The sequence below is a fragment of the Taudactylus pleione genome, unplaced genomic scaffold (assembly GCF_031769625.1).
Source record: "Taudactylus pleione unplaced genomic scaffold, aTauple2 ptg000690l, whole genome shotgun sequence".
Classification (NCBI taxonomy): Eukaryota; Metazoa; Chordata; class Amphibia; order Anura; family Myobatrachidae; genus Taudactylus; species Taudactylus pleione.
The window spans coordinates 2312248-2332691 of NW_028285092.1; the positions used below are offsets into that span (position 1 = coordinate 2312248).

The 20444-nt window shown below is 42.7% G+C and overlaps 1 protein-coding gene across 1 annotated transcript in view; it reads left to right on the top strand.

Moving 5' to 3' along the window:
- FSCN1 (fascin actin-bundling protein 1) overlaps nucleotides 1–19588 on the top strand; it is a 57901-nt gene extending 38313 nt beyond the window's left edge. The window contains exons 3-5 of the mRNA XM_088456232.1: nucleotides 6913–7034; nucleotides 16743–16910; nucleotides 17456–19588. Coding sequence (XP_088312358.1) covers nucleotides 6913–7034; nucleotides 16743–16910; nucleotides 17456–17658 — 493 coding nt within the window. The 3' untranslated portion in view covers nucleotides 17659–19588. The remainder of the gene's footprint in view (nucleotides 1–6912; nucleotides 7035–16742; nucleotides 16911–17455) is intronic.
- Nucleotides 19589–20444: the final 856 nt, after the last annotated feature.

Consider the following 20444-nt stretch of genomic DNA (forward strand, 5'->3'; position numbering starts at 1 on the left):
CGGGGGCGATGATGGGGGTCACACACTTTTCAAGGAAAGTGGTCAGTGGCGGAAAGCCGGCTACCGATAAACATCCTGGAACTAAGAGCTATATTCAAAGCTTTAGTTCAGGCTCAGGAAATCCTAAAGGACAGGCCGGTGCAGATACAGTCAGACAATCGCACCACAGTTGCCTACCTAAATCATCAGTGGGGCACAAGGAGTCGGGCTGCCATGGCAGAGGTATCAAAAATCCTGGTGTGGGTAAAGGGTCATCTTCCCCTTCCGTTCTCAGTCGGCAGGAGATAAATGCAGGAGAGTGGGCCCTACATCCACAGGTTTTTCGGAACCTCGTGGACAGGTGGGGTCTACCAGAAATAGATCTTATGGCGTCAAGAAGGAACAACAAGGTTCCCAGGTACGGATCCTGGCTCAGAGATCCGAGAGCCGAGTTTGTAGCCGCACTGGCAGTAAAGTGGCGTTACAAGCTGGTATATCTGTTCCCGCCATTTGCTGCTCTTCCCAGAATCATCAGAAAGATCAAACAAGAGGGCAGTACCGTGATATTAATAGCTCCGGCATGGCCGAGGCGTCACTGGTTCACAGATCTACAATCTCTCTCCATAGACACTCCATGGTCTCTGCCATTGAGACCGGATCTGTTGCTACAGGGTCCCTGCTGGTACCCGGATCTTCATCGGCTATCTTTGACGGCATGGCTCTTGAGGCCTCCGTCTTGAGGGAGAAAGGGTTTTCTGAGTCCGTTATATGGACGATGCTGAAGGCACGGAAACCATCCTCTGCTCGCATCTACTATAGAATTTGGCATACTTTCTTTCAGTGGTGTGAACTGAAAAGATATGACCCAGAGAAATTTCTGATCTCCAGAGTGCTTGATTTTCTTCAAAGCGGTCTGGAAAAGGGGCTCCACCTGGCCTCTTTGAGGGTACAGATGTCTGCTCTTTCGGTCTGGTTCCAACAAAAAATTGCCCTGAGACCAGATATAAGGACCTTTTGTCAGGGAGTGTTGAGGATTCAGCCTCCCTTTGTTCCCCCGGTTGTTCCGTGGGATTTGACTCTAGTTCTGGGGGTTTTACAGGCTCCTCAGTTTGAGCCTTTAAATACAGTAGACATCAAGTATTTAACAGCAAAGCGTATTTCTTCTTGCTTAGCATCTGCACGCAGAGTATCGGATTTAACTGCACTTTCCTTCCGTGCGCCGTTCTTGGTGTTTCATCAAGATAGAGCAGTACTACGTACTAGGGAGGGTTACCTTCCGAAAGTAGTGTCTCAATTTCATATCAATGAAGAAATGGTGGTAGTTCCAGCTTTTCTGGTTACTAGTCTCTCGACAGGAGAGGCTTCCCTGGATGTGGTTCGTGCGTTGAGAATATATGTGAAACGCACTAGAAAATGGAGGAAGTATTATTCACTCTTTGTGCTTTATGGTTGTCATAAGCGTGGCTGGTCAGCCAATAAACAGACACTGGGCAGGTGTATTCCCATGGCAATTTCATTGGCTTATACACAGGCTGGCATGCGGGTGCCGGATTCAGTAACGGCACATTCTACTAGGGCGGTAGGTCCGTCGTGGGCGGCCCGTCGGGGTGCTTCTGCTGAGCAATTATGCAGGGCAGCCACATGGTCTTCCATCCATACCTTTTGTCAAATTTTATGTCTTTTGACACCTTTGCCTCTCAGGATGCCTCCTTTGGGCGTAGGATTCTCCTCTCTTCCAAGAGTCGGGAGCGTCCCCGGCCGTAGGGTTCGTGCTTTTGATTGGCTGTGGACCCCATGGACCCCGAAGAAGAAAATAAGCGTTATGGCATAACATACCTTTTAACTTTTTCTTCGAGGTCCATGGGGTCCACGGGACACCCACCCAGACGCACCTGTAGTTCCGGGGGTGAGGGGGGGTGGGAGTTTCCGTAAACATATATATTTTTTTTCTCTTGAGAGTCTGGACTCATGAGTATGTGTTTCTTCTTTCTTACCCTTTGTTTGTCTTTGCCTGTGTGAGCTTTGTAACGAACTGGCTCCCTGAGGCAGGGGGTGGGGTATATGAGGAGGGACTCGGTGCATCCTGGGAGCAGAGGGCTCGTTTGTATTAACTGTTTGGTGACCGGGATTCATACCCAACGTATTGAATGTGGACCCCATGGACCTCAAAGAAAAAGAATTAACAAAGGTATGTTATACCATAACTCTTATTTTCTCACTCCATCCATACCACACCACTGATAGCTGCACAGCAATTAAAGCCGCCAATGTTTACTTTAATATTGGTGGCTTATAAAGCTTCTGCCTTACAATAGCCCCACACTTTCTCTACCATTAGCTACAACTATTGTCGCTGGTATATCGGTTCTTCCCAACACATCTTGTAAATTCCTTATTTACAGAGCCATGCTTACCTTCTGTTTTAAGTCATTGAATGTTATTTTATGTTTATCATGATCTCCATGTAAAGCTTTGGCAGATGCTAAAAGAGCATTTCCATATTACAATTGTATATTAGCATTGACTCTGAGTGCCAAATGTATCTGTACATTTATTTGATCTCATAGCTCTACTTTGCAAAGGTAATGCTGAGTATAAGTCAGTCGGTAAAACTGCAAGTAACTTTAAAAGGAAAATATTGAATTAAAGTGTTGCTGTTTTTACAAGGTGACTTAGAAAAACTATATATATTTGTTTCTAAGGTTCTTTTCCATATCGAAACTTAACTATTATACTTTTGAATATTCCAAATAAATGCTTAGTACAAAACAACATATAAACATTTCCTGGAAGTTAATGTGAGGCAATTGCAAAATGTATTAAACCTACTGCTCCTTTCAAATTATTCAGAAGCACCTGATTTATCTCATGGTAGGAACTTCTTCATGGTCTAGATATAACTGATTATTTTGACAAGTTTAAATATCCTTTTGGTAGAAATAAGGGCAAACCTCTTGGTTAAGTCTTCTTGGCCTAATTTGTTCTGATTGTTATTGATTGCTGTTGCTTACCTGTTTGACATTAACACAATGTTGGACAATTTATTATGTGGTTATTTCCTTTTACTTTTCAGGGAACAAAAGTCAATGCGATGTATATGTGATGCTATTTATTAAATGTTCTCTCATATCACTTGGAAGTATTGAGGACTATTATTATTATTCTTTATTTATATGGCGTCACAAGGGTTCCGCAGTGCCTAACAAAGTACAAAAATATGAGCAGAACAAGAAAACTGTGACTTACATACAAGACAGTTCAGTACATGGAATATAAACATTGCTGCATCAGCGGTGATGACACTGAAATAACCAAATCAAGGGTTAGGTGCTGTTGTATGGAGTATGGCAGACGATAGTATAGAGAAGGAAAAGCACATGGGGAAGAGAGCCCTGCGCGTGAGAGCTTACATTCTAAAATAGAGAGACAGGCAGATAGGGGTGACACAGATGGGGTGTATACAGTGAGGATGGGACAGAGGGTTAAGATGTGAGACGGGTGACTTTGATGAAGAAGTGAGTTTTGAGAGCTCAATTAAGGTTTTGTGGAGAGTCTGATAAGGAGATGTAGACAATTCCAGAGGTAGGGAGCAGCACGTGCAAAATCTTGAAGGCAGCACTGGGAAGGTAATTATCAGGAGAGGCAGCATTCATTTGTGGAGCAAAGAGGGTGTGGAGTGTGAAGGGAGAGAAGGTCAGAGATGTAAATGGGAGAGGTGAGGTCTTTGTAAGTGAGTGTGAGAAGCTAGAATTGGGTTCTGAAGGGGAAAGGGAGCCAGTGTAGGAGAGGGGAGGCAGATGTAGTACATTTGGAGAGGAAGATTACCCAGACAGATTAAAATGGAGAGATGTGGGAGTCAGGGAGGCCAGATAGGAGGGAGGTTTTAGTAGTCCAATCTGGATATGACCAGTGAGTGAATGAGGATCTTGGTAACATCCAGGGTGAGAAAAGGTCTAATCTTTGTTTAAAATTTTTAAACTGGAAATCGCAGGACTGCAAGAGGTACTGAATGTGTGGTTTGAAGGAGAGGGAGGAGTCAAGGATAACTCTAAAGGGGGGTATCCACTAAGCGATTTAAGCAAGCGATTGCAGGATAAAGATGTCGTTATCGTGCAATCGCTTGCAAATCGCGCATGCATCAGGGATGTTTCGGACGGAAGCGACCCACGATGCGCGTGCCCACGGGTCGCTTCCGACATCGCCCGTACATGCAGGTCAACCTGACTATCTCATCTCTGGATGAGGGATGTGCCGGGACTGAACGAGTGAACGTTCAGTCTAGGCACATCACTAGCTATACAAACGACAGCACGATTGCAATGTCACAATCGTGCTGTCATTTGTATATCGCTAAGTGGATACCCCTCTTAAGACCGCACACTTGGGGACTAGGCGAGAATGTTGTGCTGTCAATAGATAATGAAATTGTGGGAACTAAGATTATGCGGGAGGAATGATTATTAGCTCACATGTTCAGTTTAAGAGGTATGCTGGAAAATGATGGGGTGTGGTGTTGAGGGTCTGGTGGAATGTGATGTCTAAGTTTAGGGAGTGTAGCGGGGTTAGGGTTACGTTTTTGGGGGGAGGTTAGGGTTAGGCACCCCTAGGGGGGAGGGTTATGCACCACTAAGGGGGGTTAAGGTTTAGGCACTAACGGGGAGGGTTAGGGGGGAGGGTAAGTATACCAACCAACGGGATACCAACCATTGGGAGGCATCCCGACAGTCGGCATTACATACCCATCCCTGTGAGGCACATGCTATTGATTTTTAAAGCATATATCCTGTGAGCGGCACCAAAGGACCACTGTAGGAGCAGTTTATTCGTACACAAATTCCTTGGTGTTGGCAAATTAGTTATATTTTGTTAAAGTAATTTGCAAAACACTAAAGTCACGACCACCCAAAATGGATGCAGGTCTGAGTGCGGGCCCGGGTGATGTTAAATGACAGCTACTCAAAAGTGAACAGGTTGGAAGAGGCATAGAGCATGAACCTCAGATGTAGAAATGTCAGGACAGTTCTGAGGATATGAGTTGGTAGGAGTAACCGGAGGATAGAAGGACCCCCAGCACCACCACCATTCGCATTGCGAATTTAGGAAACATCACATGGATATACTAACATCCACATGTAGGGACAGAGCTTGCGATAAAGCTCTGTCCCTGCGAATCCCATCCGAACACTTCTCTCTGTATTTTTCTGAAAAAATACAGGGACAATGTGTCTGTGCATGCACCGCTACATCTAGCCCCTCCCACCCCGCTTAGCTTACACTTACCTCAGTGTTCGGTGAGGTCTCTCTGGGGCTCTGGGCAGTTGATCTCCGGGCTCCTGCACTGTGACCCTGGTCAGCTGCTCTATGCAGCAACTGGCCAGGGTCACCATGCAGAAGACCAGCTGACTGGAGCCACAGAGAACCTCGGTCCCTGGATGCAGGTAAGTGTTTGTTTTTATTTTTTTTCAAATTTTTCTTATTTACAGTAATCAGCTTGTGGTTTATTTATTATTATTATTATACAAAACTGATCGGGTCAGGGATTTGATGCTGCGGGATTAGCGTGTGGCTGCCTGGTGTTGTAGCGAGTGGGGGGGCTGTGAGTAACCTCCCGCGGCTGTGCTAACAGTGGAGAGTTGTGGGTGGGCGGGCAGCCAGAAGGGGATACTACCATTCGGCAAACAGTAGTGGTGGGATGGGCTGGCTGATAAGTTGCTGTCTACCTTTACCCCCTCCCTACCCCAAGCTCTACCTAACCCTGACTTCCTCCTTGCCCCCACTACTGCCCCAGCTATCTATACTTGCCCCTGCCCTAACCCCCTCCTTGCCCTCCAGTACTGCCCCAACTGCCATCTACCCTAGCTCTCTCCCTACCCCCAGAACTGCCTGCCCCTAGCCCTCCAACACTTGCAACTGCTGTCTGCACTTGCCCCCTTCCAACCCCCAGCACTGCCTATCCCAACCTTCTCCTTGCCCCAGCTGCTCTCTACCCTTGCCCCGTCTACCCCCAGCACTGCCTGCCATTACTCCCCTCTTCCCATAGCTCTACTCCAATTTTTCCCTGCCTCTACCCCTAGCTCTAGTCCAACTTCTGCTTGCTCTTAACTCCCTCTACTCTAACTGCCCCCAGCACTGTCCCACCTGCTGCCTGCCTTTGCCCTCCATAATATGTGATGGGACCCACAAACAGTGGCGTAGGACCCCATTTTTTTAAAATGAGGGGTCCCTGGGAATCACAATTTTTTTCTGCACAGCGCGATAACTGTTCTGTAGTAGAGATTGCTGATTGAATGTTCTCCTTTTTTTTTACCCCGGGGTAATGCTGAAATTATACTTAAAATCTAAATTACACTTTGTCTTGGGCTGTAGGGAGCATATTTTCATTCTACTTTAGTAGAGCTTTAGGCATGTATGCTCACTAATTGATAACCATCCCCATTGTCCACTGAATACAAACCTAACCATAAAATGTGTGCAGTTCGATACCAACTTATCACACATCTAGGACATAACATAAATCATGCCTTCACACTGAGAGTTAGGGTTAGGCTATTTACTGGCTCCTGTCGGGATGTTCACCATCGGGATGCCGATGTCTGTCTTCTGACCGCTGGAATCCTGTCTGCCAGTCTGTCATACCGATTCCGTATAAACATTGTCCTGCATTGTATTGTACTGTAAGTCACTGGTTTCTTGTTCACTTATTTGTCTATGTACTCTGTAATGCGCTGCGGAACACTTGTGGCACCTTATAAATAAAGGATGATAATAGAAATGCAGCATATCAGGTGTAATACTCTGCAGCAATGTTTATATTTCTAGATAAACTTTAAAATCTGATTAACTATGCAGATAGTTGGTCCCTCCCCAACCTCACTTCTACGTATCCATTATATTTAGATTTTTCATTAAAAGCCCGATCTTTTGCTGTAACAGGAATGACCGTTGTTACTTCGATATTGATTGGTGTGACCGACGGATAACCCTAAAGGCGTCAAATGGAAAGTTTGTGACTGCCAAGAAGAATGGACAGCTGGCAGCATCTGTGGATTCTCCTGGTGAGTATTTTTGCATAAAATTGATATTTTCCTACTTCTAATTTATATAGTGGACTTTACCTCTTTTGTGAAAAATAAAAACATATAGGTGAGTACAAAAACAGTGTGGTGGGTGTTCAGTACATGTGACAACCGCTTCATTGTGGTGAAAGGGTGGGCTTACTTTGTTACAATGTTGGGGATTTCAGATCGCTTGATATTTTGCTTACTATTAGGAATGTGCCATTACTGACCACTTGGACTGGTTCTGCTTGTCTAAACCATTCACTGACAACTGTGCAGTGCCTCCGATTATAGAATAGTCACTGACACCACTGGGCCCATTTACTGGCACTCAGAACCACATGCTTCTAGCTGCAGCATCTCTTTGCTGGTTACTCTTGCTGGATCTTCCTGACCTTCACTCTGGATTTGTAGTGGGTAGTGTGTGAAAAATTGGCTGCCCTGCTGGGATGGATTGCAGTGTTATAGAGAGATTTAGCAAACCTTTTAATGAGGACAAGTGGACTTGTTGCCCACATAGATTCTAGCTAGCTTTTATTCTATTATAGAATGTACTAAATAATTAGATTCTATCAATCATCTTATCTGTAGTTCACAGAATACAGCAGGTATACACTGACAAAGGAATATAACGGAATTTTTTGTGGCTCACATTTACAAAACAGACCAGAAACACATGATGGGTCAGCAGGTGTTGGGATGTTGGGAATACTTAATGCTAATATCTGAAATCTCCTCAGTTGATACAACATATGCTGACCCGTGTGCAGACTCATGTGTTTCCGGCCTGTGTTGTACTCATAAGCCAGGAGATCTCTCTCAGTGGTGGAACTCTAGGCTCTAGCCCTCTAGGCTATTTCAATAAAGGGACATGGTTTCAAAAGAAAGGGGCGTGGTCACACAATAGTATTTCCAATTCAAATTACGCTACACAGTAGCACAATCTTGATTCACATTACACCACGTGTCCCTTATTCATGTGACACACACCAGTGCCCCTTTTACACAATGCCCACATTTGTGACCCTTATACACAGTGCCCACAGTAATAATGCCCCTTATACAATGCCCACAGCAGTAGTGCCCCTTACACATAATGCCCACTGTAGTGGTGGTGCCCCTTATGCAATGCCCACTGTAGTGGTGGTGCCCCTTATGCAGAACCCACAGTAGTGGTGCCCCTTATGCAGAGCACCCCTTATGCAGTGCCCCCAGGAGTGATGCCCCTTATGCAGTGCTCCCTATGCAATGCCCCAATTAGTAATCCCCCTAGTAGTAGTGCCCCCAATAGTAATGCACCCAGTAGTAGAGCCCCCTGAGTAATGACATCTCTCCCATAGTGCACTGCGGGAGACGGAAGCCGGAGCTCAGCTGGTGTTGCGGGGTGGGAGCCAGGCACCCACTGTTAACAAAATCTCAGTGGGCCCCCGGCAAATGGCAGTCCCTGCTGTAGTTTGAAATTTGACTCCTAAGAGGGTGAAAAGGGCTAAAATGTTTCCTCCACCTGTGCAATGTCTTGATTGACCAACTCATGATGTCTACAGCACAGTTCAGAATTCAAACACCAACTATCATCCCAAGTGCTGCCAAACATCACTGGCAGTTGTATGGTTCCCCTATTTGAATAGTGAGGGAAGAGAATCTGTTACTACAGAGGTGAGAGGAAAATGTGTTACAACAGCAGTGCGGGTGGAGTGTGTTATTATAGAGGTGAGGGAGGAGAATGTGTTACTACACCGGTATGGGAGGGGAATGTGTTGCTACACGGCTGAGTGAGGGGAGGTAAATGTCAAATTGTTACTTTGTGGTGAGGAAGGGAGTGTGTTACAACACGGATGAGGAAGGGGAATGTGTTACTACAGGTGTGAGTGAGGTGAGGGTAAGGTGTTACTACAGGTGTGAGTAAGGGTAATGTGTTACTACAGATGTGAGGGGGGGATTTTAATTCTACACAGGAGAAGGAGGGGAATGTCGAATGTGTTACAACTTTGGTGAGAAAGGGAAATGTGTTTACTACAGAGGTGAGTGGAATGTTTTAGTACACAGGGAGGGGATGCATTACTATAGAGGTGAAGGATTAATGTGGTGTTGGAGCTGAATATATTAGTGGTGAGCTGAAAATAGAACAGTAAATATCTAAGTGAAACTGGGTACATCAAGTGGGTACATGTAAGTATGTATGTACACCTCTGAAATTGGGAATTCTATTCCCCTCACTTGAAAGCATCACAAATTCCAAAGTTCCAATAGGAAGAGGTAATGATAAACAATGAGAGATTTCATACAAATAAAATAAAAATATTTCTAGTGCATTATTGCTTTAAAGGAAACTCAATGCACAAATTAAAAAAACAAAAACAAATTAAAAACCTACAAAAAATTGCAAATATGACCATCAAGTTTGCTACAAAATGGCATCTGACAGTTAAAAGCAGATAACTGTTGTAATTGAACAGGAGATTTCAGTATTCGTCTGGTAGGCAGACTTTCCCCACTTGTGTTTTGAAGCTGTCATATTTGCAATTTTTTTTGTTTGTTTTTTTATCTGTTTTTAGTGTACTAAAAGTTTTTCTATTATTTTGTTTAATTCTATCCCTCTTGAATGAAGTCAGAAGTTGCTGTGACCACAGGTAGCTAAGGAGCACCAGCAGGGAAACTGCTACCCTGGGGATATGTCTGCCCACCTTGTGGAGCTGATACTGGACTTGTTGGGGAAGCTTAGACCACGTAGCAGACCCCCTAATCTCCTACCAAACGATACTTTCAGGAGACCTATGTACTAAGCCTTGGAGAGAGACCATGCCAGATTAAGGTCCACATGGGCCTGGAGCTGAAATTTACAAAGGGCCTATTGTGTGCTGATGCAAGGGGTGTGACGTAGTGATGTGGGGGAATATGACACCTCTCTATATAGATAGACCTAACCTTATTAATAGCTATACTAAGTGACTTTTTTTTTAGTTCTCACTATGGGGTCTAGATCCAATATCATTTAAGTGAAGCTTATACATGTATACACAAATGCATACATATATACACATAATTTAATTTCATATTGTTTGTCTTCCCACATAGTATAGATTTTGTGAAGTGTTACTAATGAAACCAGACAGACTGTTGACGTAAAGTGCAATACTATAAATATGGTCAGGAATATTATACCAGCATAACAGTTTTACAAAAACTTGATATGACCGAACCGTTGGCACTGAGCTAACTCAGGGGCCTATTTATTGAAGAGTATATGAGGAGTATAAATATTAAGGATATCCTGAATCTATCAATGTGGGAATCCTTATTTGATTGCTAAAGCCACCTTAGTTTTCAATGGGGTCTACTTAATTGCTTGGCCCCAGTAACATCTACAGATAGTGCTAGCTAGACATTGTAGCCTATACTGTAGGCTGCACTCCACAAAAGTTTCCAGGAGAGGGATCCATATGATCCATATGCACGGTCAGCAGACCAGGCATGCACAGTAGCACAGCTGGCAATGGAAACTGAAAGTAAAGTGATCACTTTACTTCTAAATTTCTCAGGGATGGGCTGCATGTGTATTTTAATACATCCCGGCGGTATATCCTTTCACGTTAAAGTTCCCCCAATACATGATATGCCAGACTACAGCATCCCCAATACCTTATTATGCCACACATCGGTGCCCCATATCTGTGCCCCCAATATTTAATATTCTCTCAGTACAAGAAGCGGCATGGCATCAACCACCTCCACTCCAAAGGGCTCTCATCCGGAGCTCAGCATGACGCTGCAAAAGGGGGCAGGGCACATTCTTCCATATGCTTAAAACAACCTAATGTGAACCCTACACATCATGTCTGTAAATCTATCAAATATTATTGTACAAAACACCCAATGGGGGCGATTCATGTGTTTGTAGTTCCCATCTAAACCACATTGGAGCTATTCAAGTGTTTTGTGCGACCTGGTCATGGTGTCTGCATTCTCGCACGAAAATGTTTGGGATTAGCTGCATTAATCGGATATTCCCATGATAAGTGCGGGGTACTCACTAGCCCCAAATCCCTACTTTAATGTTTATTTCTAGATGCACTTTAGGAGGGAAGGAACTGAAATTGAATCACCCCCACTATGTCCATTCGCATCCACTCCCAGCAACACATTCACTCATCCTGCCAGCACCCCATAACCCCTTTAGCACCCATTAACCAATTTTCTCCACACAATGGGGCAGATGTATGAAGCTCTGGAAAGTGATAAAGTGGAAAGTGATAAACGATCAGCCAATCAGCTCCCAATTGTCATTTTTCAAACACAGCCTGTAACATGACAGTTGGGAGCTGATTAGTTGATTGTTTATCACTCAGCACTTTATCACTTTCCAGAGCTTCATACATCTACCCCAGTATCTGTTAATCTATTCCTGTCCAAGGTGAGAGTTCATGTATGGTGGTGGTGTGATTGACAGGCTGCGATGTTTGGGAGGTGGAGCGGGGGAGTTCCTGGGCCCGCGTTCCCAAAACGGATTGTCGCCCCAGTTTTCCAGGACAGACCAGGCCAGGGTGTGTGTCAGTGGATGCAGATTTCGTGGCCTTGCAAGCTGCCAGGACCCAATTAGGCTGACAGATAGCTGCGAAGGTGATCCCAGACAGTGACCTTGGTCGCAGCACTGGGACCGCAGATGGAGCAAGAAGGTGTCTGTTTCCTGCAGACACCTCCTGCTGTATTTGCATTTTAGATGGACGGAATTGCACAGCTGCTTGTGTGCAGTTCTGAATTTCGTCCATCTCTGAATCGGGCCCTTGGTCCCTTTTTAACGACGAGTAGAAAGAGGCTTCCGCACAAAGGGCGATTCAGCTGCAGACGCAGTGACCGGGTTCATGCGCCTGACCTGTACTGTACATGTGCAGTATGGGTCTGCGATCCTGCACACAGTCCGGCAGCAGACTGTCAGTCTGCTGCCATTTTTTGGGTGGAGAGAGGGCAGAGACTTCCACCATTCCCAAAACGGCGGCGTGTCGCTGCTGTTGGGGGGGAAGGGAGAGGCCAGGATCTCCGTCGGCTGACTGAGATTTCCTGGGCTCTTTTACTCATCTGCTGCTGATTTGTATTACCACATGGTCTCTCAGCCGGACGATGGAAGCGCAGATGATCCGATGATGCGTCCAAGGATGCAGCTTGGATCAGTAATGCATGCAGGAGGCATCACACCATCTGCAATACCATAATCGTGCTATTGCAGCTGCTACCATGTTGACACAAAGAAGAAAATGTGCAGTAAGCTGTGGCGTTCAGAAATAATAATTCATAATCCCAATAGATAACATATATTTATAAAAAATATTTCACAAGTTGAATAACTCCCGGGAGTACATATAAATAGCAATGTGCACAAAGTTAATATTAAAACATGAACATGGGGAGTAAATGTGCAATAACGCCTTCACATATTGAAAGAGTTACTGTTGTTGTTAAATGTAACGATATATTGTAACCATGACGGATGAAGCACACAAATAGCAATGTCTCTGATAATAATCCAAGAGCGCAAAAATATATGGAAGATAGTCAGCCTTATGGGGGGCATCCACTAGACGATTTTATCCCTGTCCAACCTCTTAGCGATTTTCCCTTGAAGTTTCCCCTGAAATTAGATCTTCCACTCTGAACAATGTGCAAAAGATTTGCAAAAGATTTGCAAAAGATCTAACGATAAACTATGTTGTTTGAATCTGTGATTGAGAGCTTTCAGCTATAGTGGGCAGATAGTGGTTCATCGTTTGATCGTTCAGCGTGAACGATGTGTAAACGATGTGTAAACGATCAAGTGAAATTGACCTGCATGTTCAGTCGATGGAGGAGATGATCAAACGACCAGCGGGAGCGCGCATCGTACATCGTTAGAAACAATTACTGCACGATTTGCGAACGATTATAGAACGATTTTATCATTATCGTTCAATCGTTCAACTTTATCGTCTAGTAGATGCCCCCCATTAGCCTTTTCCTAATCCTCCATGACGAATGTTGAACAAAGTTTTAAAAGGCATAAATTTGCATGTGCTAATAAACTCCAAATACGTCTCTAATCCTCAGTCCGGTTAGGCTATGAGTATGGGGATAGCAGTTTCACACATGTGGGAAAAAGTCATAACATCCAATATCCTCGTTTATACTCGCTGTCTGTAAGCGCCAGACCCACAGCGTCACAGCCGGCAACAAGCGAGACCACCAACAGGTAACTCGCGCTGCTGCACAGACATGCTGAGGGGTCCGCTGGTTGTAAAGAAGCAGAGAGCCGCAATAACTCAGGCGGTCATCTGCTGCAAGGGTAAGCTACAGTGAGCTAGGCCAGACAGGCCATCCAGAGGAACAGTTAATCGGCAATGTTTAAGAATCCCCAACAAACCGCTTTATCCGGGCACAATGGAGTTGAACAGGCACAGTGCAGTATGATGCAAATGAAGATAGCACCTGTAGTCCTCAACGCTTTTCTCCGTGAACCACGGCTTTCTCAAGAAGCGGGTGCATCCTGATTGGGAGCTTTAGGTCTCTCTTTATTCCCTCATCTTGATTAGAGTCACAGGTGTTAGGGATAACCATAATTGCTACTCCAAACAGTTTAAAACAGCTATACAGTATTTAATATATAGAACATTCAGTAATAGCCACAAAAGAATCATAAGGAGCAATCGTTAATAACACTGATATTATTATTATTATTACTACTACAATAGCATACATGATTAAAAAAATCTATAATAAGAAAAATTAAAGCAAATAAATCCACCGACTTTGAAATTCTAAATGACATGCTCCTTATTCTCAACAGGTATATTGAGAGGATGCAAGGAACCTTTTCTATAGAGATAATTTCTGTAAACATAAATCCTATTCGTGACCTTTACATACACTCAGAAGATCAATATAGACACAACATATATAAAAAGGGAAAAATACAAAAAAAAGGATAGACACCATAATAGTATTGCTATTAAATAAATTCCAAGTCAATTTTTTCATTGACCGTAAGATTTAAGGGTTTGCAATTTGAGAATCCAAGCGGCCTCTTGTCTGCACAGGGTATTGAACCTGTCCCCACCCCTACAGGTATTATCAATATGTTCCATTGCAATCACTTTTAGGTCTTTGGGGTTCTTATGACACTCAAAAAAGTGTTGAGATACACTGTGATTTAGAACTCCTTTTAATACATTTCTCTTGTGTTCCAGGAACCTAATTTTTAGGGGGCATGTAGTCCTCCCTATATATTAAAGATTGCAGGGGCAATATAAAAGATATATATGACCTAACTAGAATCACAATTCATATAGGAAGTAATAGTGAATTATTTTTTAGATTCAAATGCAGATGAAGCTTATTTTATTCGCTACATGTATACATGTAATACACCTAGCTTTATTACATCGATAAAATAGTTGTTAGTCACAATAGTTAAGTCAGAAAGAAAGTACCCTGTTCACCCAGAAGACCTTATGAGAAAGAGAGAGAGAAATTACATCATAAAGATCTGATAGCAGAATGACCCATGGCTTTCAACATAGGGGGAAGAAATACTTCCTATGTACACATCGGTAATGAGCTGTGAACTGCAATTTAACTTTTTGACCCTAACGGCACCCCTAAGCCAAAAGTTTGTTATTGATAAGTTCAGAAAAAAATGTGCTGTAAATTGTGCTAACCTTAGGTTATGTGGTGGTTTACAGATTTGTGCTTACCTGTCTTTCTTAGGTTTGGTTATATATACCCCTTTTACACTGACTGTAAAATCCTGGGTTGACGTGAACGCACATCAACCGGAAATTTTAGTCTGTGTAAACGGATCAACCTGGGTCCAGTGACCTGGGGGTCCGACCCGGCTAGCTTGCGGGATTGAGCACAGGTCGTTCACGTGTCACCCTGCAGTGTAAACGGCACGACCCAGGTCACGATGACCCGGGTCACGCCGCATGCCACCTAATTGGCCGGCTCCAGTGGCGCTTGGAGATTATATCATCTCCAAGTGTCTACTGCCGGCCTGACCAGAACGGAGCAGTGAACCGCACCCGTCCTCACTGCCTCCGGACCGCTGCAGAGTAAGGTAAGAGGGTCGGGGAGGGAGGGGAAGATGCACTGCTCACCTGCACTAGAGAACTGGGTCAGTACTGATCCGGGTCCGGTGTGAATGGTGTCTATGCCCTGGTCAGCGCCGCGGTATATCATGGGGTCTGTCCCGGGTTGGAACCTTTAGTGTAAAAGGGGTAATAGTGGTAGTCAGGTTAGTGCTTCTGTTTGTGCACATATTTACATTACATTGACCATGAAGAATTTGATTTGCTGCTGGACCACCAACCTGAGGCACCACAGGGTGCCGCGGCACACAGTTTGGGAACCTAATCATGTGGCTACAGCTAGATGCATAAAAGCATGCAGACGTGATCAAGATTTTTAGTTGTTAAGACCAAACACAATAATGTGGAAGAAATGTAATCTAGTCTTAGTTACTTTGACTGTAGGCAGAGGCGCCCAAATGGGGGGGAGCGGGTACAGATTGCCCGGGCTTCCTTAGGGACCCCTCAAAGCCAGGGGGGGAGATCGCACCCCCCCTGGCTTTGAGGGGCTCAGAGCGCCCCCCTCCCCACCGCGCAGCAAAACTTTTTTTTTTTCGGGAAGGGAGCGTGGCCACGTCTCCCGCGATTAGACCACACCCCGTTACCCGGGCCCGCCGCGGCTCTTGGCGGGCCTGGCTGTAGGATGATTGTTTTGTCAGTAAGGGTTGTTTGAGAAGCTCAGAAACTGCTAATCTACTGGCCTTATCACTAATAATAGTCTCTAGAGTTTACAGAGCACGTGTACAAACAAAAAACATCCAGTGGGCAAAAATACCTTCGAGTTCAAAGGCAAATGGCAATATATCCAGCTTACAGTCACCATATCTCAATGTAATAGAGGGTCTTTGTGAAGTGGTGCAATGTGAGGTGTAGCTTGCACATGCAGCTTGCAAATCTGACACAACTGCGTGATGCTATTATGTCAGTATGGACCAGAATCTGATATTCTTCCAGCACCTCATTAAATCCACGGTGTGGCAAATTGAGGCTGTGGGGAAAAAAAATGGGGCGGGGTTGGGGGGGATTTCATACCCATTACTAGAAAGGTGTTCTTAATGGAGTGGACATTGAGTGCATGTTACAAGGGTGTCTTATAACTTTGAATTTAATTATACTTGAGGACTGGGTAGTCCTTTTATAAAGACTTTTTTCCTGTACACACTGTGATGCAAAGCAAGAGGGGTATGCATTTTTTCCCATGCAGGGTAAATACTGTCTGCTTTTGCATGTAGCGCACATATACTAGTTTTATTTTTAAACTGCAGTTTAGAGTTGAACTAAGACCGCCCTCCTCTCTTCCTGCAGTGCAAAAATGAGGTGTTTGTATGCCCTATCGCTGTATTATCCCCAATGTCTGTAATGGAACAACGCAAGCCCAGCCCCATATCTGCAAATGCTTAGCTTCTAGTTTTAAAAGTGGAACCTAATTTTCTGTAAAAATACAAATGACATCTTATTGCTGTATACTTTTTTTTTTTCCAGGAACTGATGAGTTTTGCTTCACTTATTTTTTTATTTATTTTTTTTATCACCCCCTTCCCGCAAACAAAATAAGTGTAGAGAAATGTATTCATGCTTTTTGTTTCTTTGTTAACATCTTCTAATTCTTATGTAGTGGAGACAGAGCATTTCTTAATGAAACTCATCAACCGTCCACTAATTGTCCTAAGAGGAGAACATGGATTTATAGGGTGCCGTAAAATGACTGGGACCCTTGATTCTAATCGCTCAATTTATGATGTCTTTCAACTGGAATTTAACGATGGTGCCTACAATCTAAAAGGTAACTTTTAATAATGAAATATTGTTGCATTGAAGTGCAGTATAATAATACTTTATTTATAAAGCGTCTTTCTCCCAATAGGACTCAGAGCACTTTACATATACAGAGGGCAAGGTAGCCATCTTGGGCATGCTCAGTTGCTGTTCAATGTAATCATTCACTGTACATTAGTACTCTTCTTGCAGCTTGTAAATAACTGCCCTTTAGATAGTATATGCAAGCAAGACAATGGCATCTGCACACATGTGCAGCAGGCTAATTTATTCATATAATATAATAGTCTCGTCCTGTGACTAGCGTCTCCATAAGCATGGCCTCTGATGTTGCAATGGGAGGTACTGTGCACACGTTGGGAGTAGTGTTGCAATAGGACTTTGGAGTTTTATTATTTCTCTTCTACAAGGCCAACATGCTATGTTGACATCTTCTGATGCAATTATATCCTATGTCTCTAAATGTACAGGAACAAGATTAGTTTTGAAATTATTAATCATGTAAGTTTTTGCCAGTTCTCTTATCTGGTCTAATTGTAATTTTGTTTGTAGATTCCACTGGGAAATACTGGACTGTGGGCAGTGATACATCCGTTACCAGCAGTAGCCCTACCCGGGTAGATTTCTTCTTTGAATTCTGTGATCAGAACAAGGTAGCAATCAAGGTGAATTCCCTTTACTTGAAGGGTGATCATGCTGGTGTTCTGAAAGCCAATGCCGAATCTATTGACTCCTCTACCCTGTGGGAGTACTGAGCACCTGTTACCTGTGACCTCAATATACAGTTTGATCTTTCTTGTATAAAAAACAAACAAACAAAAAAACCCTATGTTCTTTGTTCCACTGCATCTGCAGGGCATTGCACAACAAGAAATGCTTTGGTTACTGAAGAGTTTACTGGGTTTGCAATTTTCTTTATTTACTTTAACAAAATACAAGGTATATTGATCAGCAGGATGCTGTGAGTTTTGTAAAACTTCAGTACTTAATAAATTGTTATTGCTATACATGACACAAATATTGTAAATAAACAAAATCGCCATTATCCAGCATGTTCTGATCAGAACAAACAAATTAAATATTTGAGTGACCTTTACTATAAAGAAAACGATTTAAATGACAAATACATAAGATCAAATAAATAAACTACCTCATACACAATAGAGACCTAAGTATGACTCAATAATATTGTCATAGGATTTACCTGTGTGCATATGAGAGAAAATGACACACAGAATCTAATTCTCTCCTAATACATAACTAAAGTCTCCTGAGACAAGTAAATGGGGTTTAGCATTTAATATAAGTAATGCCAGCTATGTGTGACATTGCAAATAACCAGTTAATATTTGAAACCAAACTCTTCTTGGAGGTGATATAGGATTTAAAGTCTTTAGTTACAGGCACGAGTATTGTCGTGCATTGTAGGACGATCCTTTATGCTGTTGTGACATGTGACATGCTCTATATAATGGTGCTATACAACTCAGTGTTCTGAATAACTGGATCATTTGGATATTAGTGAGACATTGAAATTAGTCCAGGCCAAATTAGTTACAAGATAAAGTGGAAACAATTTATCAGTGTGGCTATATATTATTGACTGTAGCCAGTGTGGGTCATTGGTTCTTCAGAGCTGCTGTTAAATGTCATTCTATTAGCAGTGCTATTAAGGCTGCCTTAAGGCTATGATTTAGTTTGGAAAAAAATTGCAACTCTCACATTTCAACTTTATTGATAAAACTGCATAAAATACATCAAAACTAAAGTGGTGCATAATCTTGTATTTCAAATTACTGTGATCTTGTTATGACTTCTGATATATTTCCTACACTTGTGTCGCTTTACAATATTACGTATTTCTCTCTAAACTGTGGTAGCCTCAATGTATTTTGAACAAGCCACACTGCTTTTTTTATTACTATATTTTTTTGTCTTGAGACGACACCTTGTGAACTAAATGTGTGCTTCAATACAGAACCTTGCTTTTCCATGTATAACGCCATTCTCAGCAAGTCATTTAGTATGTAAAAGCAGCATACAATTTTATATGTAAGTGATACATGCGTTTTATGCCATCACTGCACATTTTGCTATTTTATTTTATTTTTCCTGGGCTGTGATCTGGAAAAGTTTTGTATTAGTTTATTTTTTTTTTATTATTATTGTTTATTAGACTGGAAAATGAAAGAACAAGTTTTTGGGAGGGGTCAGTTTAAAGGCAAGACCTAAATTACCAAAACAGTATTTTTCTTTTTATTTAATTTTCTTGTTTAACATTAGGATTATTTAGAAAAAAAATTCTATCAATGTTTCCTAATTTACTGATGTAGAATTAGATATATGTCTAATGGAGCCAAACTTATACTGTAATTTACCGTTTTAGTTTATAGTATGAATTGATTCAAAATGTAATGTGTGCCAAAATATTACGATGGCATGTGTTGGGCATTCTAACCTGCCCATTGCAGATCAACCATTCCACCAGTCTTGTATGAACTCTTATTGTTGTTTTTGTTTGTTATTTTTTGTCTTTTTTTTTATAAAGTGTTTAAAGGAAACTTCCAATGTTCCATAGCTTTGCTACTTGTAACCTTGTGCTGTATTTTTCCATCTGGCTGGTCTACAGAGCTGCTGCTTGCTAACAACTATGACTCTTGAAATAAAAAAAATAAACTGGAGAAACTGTGTAAATTGTTTTTACTTGTGGCTAAATTATGTAAATGCATGGATTCAATTAACTACAGAAACACTACTTACTATTGTGCGATATTTATTCAGGTTGAACATTTGTTCTCATTGAGGTCTTTTTCTAATTGAGGTATTTCAAATACAGTATATAAATAGAAAAAACTTTATAAAAGTATGTCTTTCTTTCTGTCTAAAGGTAAAATCAATAACCAAATTATTACAGGCTAGAATACTGAGGGGGACTAGGAGTAGAAATAACTTTGTTCAGCAGAGGTCATGGACCAAACCCATTCAGGCGCAACAGTGCAAAGCAGGTGGTTCACCTTGTGCACAAGATACACACATACCCTCTTTGCAACCTACAACCTGGGCACCATAAGTGTGTGAAAATGTCTACTGAAAGACTACTTTCATGTGCAAAACGTCCCATCAATGTCCACCAGACAAACAAAGCTAGATTATTTTTTTAGAAAATATTTCTTTACTACTTATTCTGAAGATAATTTATATACTACCAAAAACCCATTTGTCAAGTTTTTATTTTTTTTATATGAACTACATCAATGCCACCAGGTGTTAGTGGGCAGGAATGGGGTGGCACTGGGTTCCGTCACCTCTAATGGTAAGCGGAACTAGTTCCGCCTCCGCCACATCTGTTCATAGAAGTCTGACAGACAGAGGCCTACTCTGTCTGGTGGCGGCGGCCTCCCCATCCTCTGTGTCCGGCTCAATGTTCCACCTCCACCGACTGTCTGTCCCTCCTGTCACTAACTTTGTGGGCCTGCGTCCTGGTGGCTCCTTTTGCGGCACAACGTATTTGATGTCATGCAGTCACCGCCGCTGCGTAGTG